This window comes from Macadamia integrifolia, chromosome 11, assembly GCF_013358625.1.
Source record: "Macadamia integrifolia cultivar HAES 741 chromosome 11, SCU_Mint_v3, whole genome shotgun sequence".
Lineage (NCBI taxonomy): Eukaryota > Viridiplantae > Streptophyta > Magnoliopsida > Proteales > Proteaceae > Macadamia > Macadamia integrifolia.
This window is the reverse complement of record NC_056567.1, coordinates 4,510,165-4,517,862: the sequence shown is the minus strand read 5'-3', so window position 1 is coordinate 4,517,862 and position 7,698 is coordinate 4,510,165. Positions and strand designations below refer to the sequence as shown.

The window sequence follows — 7,698 nt, the reverse complement described above, 5'->3', positions numbered from 1 at the left end:
TTATTATATTGAATTTTCTGATTGGAATCAAACAAATAATAAAGAAGAAAACATAGGTTTTTTTGGAAGTGAACTTCACTTCCAATGGCTCTACCCCACACTGACTATTTTTTTTCTAAAGAATATGGATTTACTTCTTTGCCAAGAATCTTTTAAGGTGATTGTTAGATCTTCATAGCTCTTTATAGGAGTCTATATAAATGATGAATTGAAGGACATCCAATCCAACAAATCCAGAAATGATAACAAACCTTAATTATTAGCTATTTTGGATTTTGGTATTTAAGAGTGTTAGAGTTTCATACAAAATCCTAATCAATTCTCATCAGATAATTAGAATACGATATCAAATCAAAACAAGGATAATTGATGTGTATTTTGCATCCGAGTGTGTCGATGACGAAAACAATGTAGTTTTGTACAAATCTTTTATTTTGGCTATGGATCTTCTGCAGCGTCTCAGACCTCTTTGAATTAGTTTTCTCACTTTTATGGTAAATTGGGGTAGAGTGAATGATGGATGCAGGGACTCAAAACCTACTATATATAATACTGTGTTGACCCAAAAATCAAAACCACAATGGGTTAGGCCCGCATATCTTTAAATTAGAGAGTAGATCGAACCGATTCATGTAACTTGACTCTCACCTATTTAATCAATCCGAATAGTTGATTAATCCCATAATTCTATCAAGGAGATGTCCAAGAAGCAAGCATGGTCTGAAGGAACTTCTAGAAGCATTTAGAAATATAATGAATCTTTGAAATTGAAATTGTATTCGATAATCCTCTTGGATTAGTATCTCATAGAACAATTAACTGCTTCTGTTGTCATTCCCATCTTAAAGATAAAGAGATCCATGGCTATGGATATGCTTTAGGATTGAAGTGAAGAACTCATTTGTGTTAAAATACCAAGTACCCACCAAAAATCCACAGTTTAGAAATCAAAGATCCGACCAGATTTTATCCCTAATCCCAGGAATTAAAAGAATGGCCCATGGTCTTTAATGTATGGTTTTTGACAATTTAACCTTGAGTGTCTTTGTTTCTATCTTCTTAGAATGGTCCATGGTCTTTAATGTATGGTTTTTGACAATTTAACCTTGAGTGTCTTTGTTTCTATCTTCTTCTTCCCCTTCTTCACTATCTATTACAATATGTGGTTGCATCTTTCCATGAATTTGTTCATAAACTTTTTTTCTTTATTATTATCAAATGGAACTCTTTCACTAAATTACAGTAACCCTATTCATAAAACTAATCAATTCTTGCATAAAACAAACACACAATGATGCCATACACGAAGCAAGCCACGATTTGAGAATTATCTATGTGGTCCATCCACTCTTATGAGCAAGAAAGTAATAAATAAAATAAAAAAAAAAAAAAAAAAAAAAAAGGAAAAAAACCCCTAAATGCTATTGGATTTCTCAAGTGGGAGTACACCGGTCAATCAAAGGATCTTTGTTTAACTTTATGGAAATTTTTGTGGAGAGAGTGCTCATGTGCCTACACATGGGGAAATGATTGGTTAGCCCTTATGAAAGAAAAAATGATGCTTTTATGATTGCTTTGATGCTTTTGTGAATGTTTTCTCGGGCCCTCCTCGTGCATGTATAGAAACAATGGATCCGAATCCTCGAATAGCGCAACATAAGATGATGATACGTTGATAGACATGGATCTTGTGATTGAGTGGGGATGAATACATAGAGAAAAAGATACAACGCCAAAAACTTGAGAGCTGGGATTTGAAACAGAATTAGGATTTGAAAATCAAAACAAAACAAATTTAAGAACAACACCTTAAGGAAGCGAGAGATTCACCGGGAATGAATTTCTCAAACCCACAAAGAACTCACAGTAAAGTGAACCTCACCTCTCTGCAATCTAAAGTCTTGAATTGAATCTCCAATTTTACTGAGAAACACAACTGTTAAGTTTGTTTCAAATTTTTGACCCGTTTTGAAAATTGACCCGTTTCGACATATTTTTGTGGTAATTCGAATGAGAAGTTTTATGAGATCTGTGATTGAAGTAGAGGGGTTCGACCGGATTGACCGCGACCATATAGATCGACCTGCGACTTGGAGTATATAATGTACTGTTGTCTTGTTGAGAAAATCATTGTATTTTGGGGGTTTTTTTGAACTAGGGTTTAAGGGTAAGTTTTCTCGCCGTTGTTTGGGTGTAATCTCTCTTCTGCATAGTAAAACATCTTCTTCTTTATCCGAGGACATAGTACACCACAGCAGTGTGTGAACCTCATTAAATCTCCGTGTTGTGCGGATCTATTTTCTGTTTATTTTTGTATTTTTCTTGGTGTTTGCTTTGCCTACAACCAATGCATTAAAAGAAGAACGAGACATAGAATTGTTTTGCTGATAAGTGGGCTTGAACAATAAGAAAGGAAAATAGTGAAAGAAACAGAGCTACTTTCCATTTCTTTGATTGTAAAAGATTCAGTTTCTTCATTTGATGTTATAATCTACACTTATGTCTGTAAAGCACCAATTTCTCGAGTGAACCCAAGGTAGAATCCTTGAATAAAACCCTATCCTCGGATCTATGTTTCACGCCAGCTGATTTGAGAACCAAAGAAGAGATTCATAGAGAAGAGAAGATTTGAAATTGAGGTCACGTCAAATCTGGAGTGAAGAGGGGTAGATTGGATGAATGAAACCCTATTTGTGTTTCAAATCATCCTAACTCTCAGGTTTTACGCATGTGTTTAGCATCTGTTAAGTTTGTCTTGAATTTTTGATCCGTTTTGAAGATTGACCCACTCTGACATATTTTGATGACGACCCGAATGAAAAGTTTTCTGAGATCTGTGATGAAAGCAGAGAGGTTGGGCCATAGGCCCAAGCCTGGAGCCTAGCACTTGGAGTATATAATGTACTGTTGTCTTGCTAAAAAAGTAATTGTATTTTGAAAGGATTTTTCAAACTATGATTTCAGGGCAAATTTTCTCACTGCTGCTTGGGTGTATTCTCCCTTCTGTATAGTGAAACATCTTCTTATTCATTTGAGGACGTAGCACACCACATCAATGTGTAAACCTCATTAAGTCACTATGTGTTGTACAGATATAATTTTGTTTATTTTCGTATTTCTTGATATTTGCTCCAATAGTATCGGATCTTGTTGTTTATGTATTCATCCCCATTCAGCCGCACGATCTATGTCTATCCACATGTCATCAAGGATCCCAATCCCAGGAACAGTACTCCCTCACTAAAAAAAAAAACTACTTACCAACTTTATTGTCTGTCACATGCAACGGGAAAACTGAACAAATTATTGTAATATTCCAGGGGACCTTTGTCGGATTCTGAATTTATAATTTTATATTTCTTATTTTTTAAATGGGGAGTGGTACCATTTGGTCAAATTTTCAAGTTTCACTGGCACCGTATATAGAACCGGATCCCTTCTATATATCCAATATCTATAACCGACACGCTCCCAAGTTTCACTGCGCGCCTTCATGATTTGGGGATGAAGATGATGAATGGTATGTGATGGGGGTTAACTGGTTAAGAGAAGGGTATATCAAGTAGTTTAGATTTGATGAGACTAGTTTGGTATTAAAAATAAATAAATAAATAAACCAGCTGGTGTCAGCATAAATTCCCAAACAGAGATTAACAGTAAGGGTCCTAACGTAGTCATAAGTATTTTCCTTAAATTTGTTAATCTTTTCGGTGAAATTAACTTTATTAATCTTGGCCCATCTAACAATCGTAGAGAGCTTTATACAAGAGAATGTTTCCCATCGGCTACGTAGGAATTCTCCTAATCAAATAATTAAGGCAACTGAATATGAGTTAGCAGATAAGGAAATGAAATGAAAGACAAGAACTAATGATAACTGAATATGAGTTAGCAGATAGAGAAAATGGTTTGCAAGCAGGTAAGAATTAGCAGTACAATAGCACCAATGAGGGAAATTATGGTCCATGGGTTGTTGAAGTAGTCACGCTTTAGTGTTGCACGCCACTTATGCCAACTTGTTCTATAATATGCATTCACTTTCTGGCAAATTCCCACATAATAGAATTTGTGGAGAGTAGCACCTTTCCATAACCTGCTAAAGAAAAGGGAAGCATCTTCTTCAGTGGCCAACCAGTTCTCTACTATTCCTTTCTCCCCTAGTAAGTGCACATCCTTTGATGAGTTCAAAAGACAGTCTAAAAGCACAACATAAGATGTGATTCGGTTAGGCAATAAATAATTGCACTGCTCATAAGCAATAAGGTTCCGAAAGAGCCATTCTGTGCTTCCTTGAATCAACAATGGTGGTATCTCCATAACCCCATCTTTGAATCTTATGTTCAGTATTTCTTCATTAGAGTTTCCCTTCCTGAATTTGACTCCAGCCTCTACAAGGTCTGTCACAGAAGGAATTACTTCCCAGTACTGATCATTCTCCAATGTCAACTCTACATCTGCAGAATCTGAAATTATACTGCTCCACAGTAAGTCAAGTAAATGCTTTGTTTCATGTCTAGAGCTTAATTTGGCAGGAACTGTCATTGGCATCATAGTATCAAAGAAATTAAGTGCAAGTTTGGTTAGGGAATGGCTTCTTTGTATGGGAGGCTCAGTGAGGTTGAATAGACATTCAAGAACAAACCATGGGATTTGATTCTCAAGCAACATCAAGTCAACTCTCAAGTAAGTGTCCATCCAAGGTGTGTTGGATATGGGATCATCTCTTTGAACTCCTTCTATGCCATTTGCTTTCTTGCGGAAAAGTTCTATGATGAAACAACCATCGACCAACATCATTTCCACCAATCCATCTTTGTCGAGGTCAATCAGTTCTTCTGCATAACACTCACGCGCACGTTTCTCCAATTGTCTAATGGCTTTGGTGAATACCTTTAAACTTGTCTCTGGAGTTGGGGCTCGAGAGAGGAGGCCATGCAAATACCATAGTTTGAATTCTTCCATGCTCTTTAGGTTTTCATGACCATGGTGAAAGGGGCCAATTGAGACTATATTAGGTGCAAAAGCACCTTCACTTTGGCTAGAGAGTACATGGGGAACTCTGAAGATACAAGCTTGAGAGGACAATGGAGGCTTAGGACGAAGCTTTGCTGCAATTGAAGATGCCAATACTTCATCTACATCCATAACTCTTTAATGTTCTTCCTAGCTCTTAGTAGAAGTTATGGCCTTGAAGAGTTCTGGAAATTACAGTCCTTGTTGGGTCTTTTAAGAGAAGATATGGCCTCAAAATCCCTGGAATGGAAGCATGGAACATTCTTTGTAAATTCAGATATTGGAAAAAAATATGAAGTATATGATAATCCTTAAAAACTGCAATTGGGTCATGTTCTGTATATAACCTTCACTCTCCATCCAATGGTTGAAGGCATGACCGTACACCATACTTGATCGTTCCCGTATTGATAGAATAACTTTTTGAGGATAAATTTGTTCAAAAATCAAAATTTTTATTAAAAAATAATATAAACCATCCAATACAACTCAATTATGATTCATACAGATCGATATCAATATTGATATCAACCCAGACCGAAATTCAACCAAAAAAAAAATAAATAAATAAATAAAAGAACCAAGACAAATACAGATAAAAGGGGATAGTTTTCTGTTCGAGAGCAATCCCTGCACCATACACATAAGAGTATGTAATAACCACCATACCCTTCTTAGGGCGTAGACCCTTATATCTGAGCATAGGGATTGATCTCGGGCACAAAACACTTACCTAGGTAAAATATAAATATGTAAAACCATGAATCAGATTCCACTATAAACTTACGTGGCTACACTCTCAACATGCAAAAGTGAGATAAAAGCATAAGAAAAAAGTAGCAAATTTATGCGTTTCGTGGTATACGAGACTTATCTTCCAGCTTTACAACTTAAGGAAGAATCTTACCTTTTATTTAAAAAAAAAAGGAAGAGTCATAACTTTTATTATAAAAAGAAAAAGTAAGAATCTTACCTATTAAAAAGAAAAAAAAGAATTGAACTAACAAGGGGAAGAAAATATAAGGTTGGGATTGAGAAGATATTTTTCTTTTGGGGAATTTCCTTCATCTGTAGACCACAATTCATCAATCATTCTAGGGTTCATAAATCCCTATAGGGTTTTGGCATGTTCTCAAAATATCCTTCCAATGCCTTCTCTTGGTCATCCCACGCCCATGATGAATGAATTTTCATTCACCATTCATCGTGTGTCTAGGAAAGTTGGGTCCTTCTCTCTTTGGTAAAAAACCAATAAGAATGTTACGCCAATCCAAACTATAATCGAACTAAAACCAAATCTCACCCTAATAATTCTTGGCTTCGATCTAGGCTGATGCATACCAAACACTAATTCTAATCTAATCAACAGAAACCAGACCAAATCAACTGTTTGACACTCCTAGGATGTTGTATGAGTCATGAGATGTTGAATAACGTTGGAAAGATTGAGGGACTCCTCTCGAGAGACTGCATATTAAATCGTGACTTATAATAACCTATCTCAGTAGGTGTTGGCCTCATATCAAATAAATATAGGACAGTATTTCTCCACCGCCGAATGATACACAGTGCAGATGGGACCCCCTCGCCCCTCAGTTCTCTCGCTCCCCCTGCCCTCACTTTTCTTCTGGTATCGTGAGGGGCTACGGTGTATGAATCCACTGTGGCTTTACGAAAACTCGATGCATTAATTTATGAAACTACAGATCACAAATATTAGATCAATCCAAAATAGCCACTACATGCTGAGGAACCATGCTCGAAACTCTCTCTGCCTGTCCTCTTTCTCTTGCTCATCTTATCCCATTCCCCCCCCCCCTCTCTTTTGATAGCAATCGGACACCAATAACATCTACTCCTACAGTTTCACACCTCTCTCTCTCTCTCTCTCTCTCTCTCTCTCTCTCTCTCTCTCTCTCTCTCTCTCTCTACATTCATATAACATCTCAGGATTCGATAAGGAAGATTAATTTTGGAGTTGAAGCTGCATACCTGGTCGAAGCTTCAGTTCATGCACAGGAACAGAGGCTGCTTCAATCCTTTAAGCTCTGCCAGAGGAAATTGATCCTGCAATCTTCTGTGGTGATCTGCTGAAATCAATAAGGAGTTCAAACAGAAGTTTTGCTGTTCGGTGGCAATGAAAGAGAGGAACTTCCTTAGGTAGATGGGAACTTACGCATCGCACCACCAACCACTTTACTAAAAAAAATTTCGATTCCATTCGATGGATTCCTACATGTCAAGCAATACCATTGTGAGGTTCGTGTCCATGGCAGCTGGTATTATTAACAAATGAATTCTTTTTATTGATAACCTAAATAGTAGCCGGGCCTGGGCTAATGGATGGACGGATTGAAGCATTAATAGAAGCGGGATTTTCAGTTTTTATGAGGGGTGGAGTAGTAATTTCACCTCCCCCTCCCTTGGTCTTTGCATAGGGTTTATGCTGTCGTTTACGCTTCTTTTTCCCATATATTTATTGGCAACGGAACTCTGCACGCATTGGAGTATCTTCAACAATGGGTGGCATTTTGGTCCTTCTGTACCAACACCAATCTTAATATTTCTCATGCGATGGGCAAGGCTCTTTTTTCTTATATTTTTTTGTTCTTTTCATATAACATATTTTTTTTCCAATGAAGTAAACATTATAATTTCACATATGTAGTAAAAAATATACATAAT

General features: G+C 36.8%; 1 protein-coding gene across 1 annotated transcript; it reads right to left on the bottom strand.

The window, feature by feature from the left end:
• Positions 1–3,845: 3,845 nt before the first annotated feature.
• On the bottom strand, positions 3,846–7,299 carry LOC122093469 (UPF0481 protein At3g47200-like). The gene is made up of 2 exons (XM_042663817.1): positions 7,006–7,299; positions 3,846–5,253 (listed from the first exon to the last, which is right to left on the bottom strand). Exon 2 carries the CDS (start codon positions 5,143–5,145, stop codon positions 3,889–3,891), a length of 1,257 nt encoding a protein of 418 aa, XP_042519751.1. The 5' UTR covers positions 5,146–5,253; positions 7,006–7,299; the 3' UTR covers positions 3,846–3,888.
• Between the last annotated feature and the right edge of the window lie 399 nt (positions 7,300–7,698).

Bases quoted from the DNA above. Each gene is read 5' to 3' on its own strand.
- LOC122093469 (XM_042663817.1), bottom strand. From the start codon at position 5,145: ATGGATGTAGATGAAGTATTGGCATCTTCAATTGCAGCAAAGCTTCGT.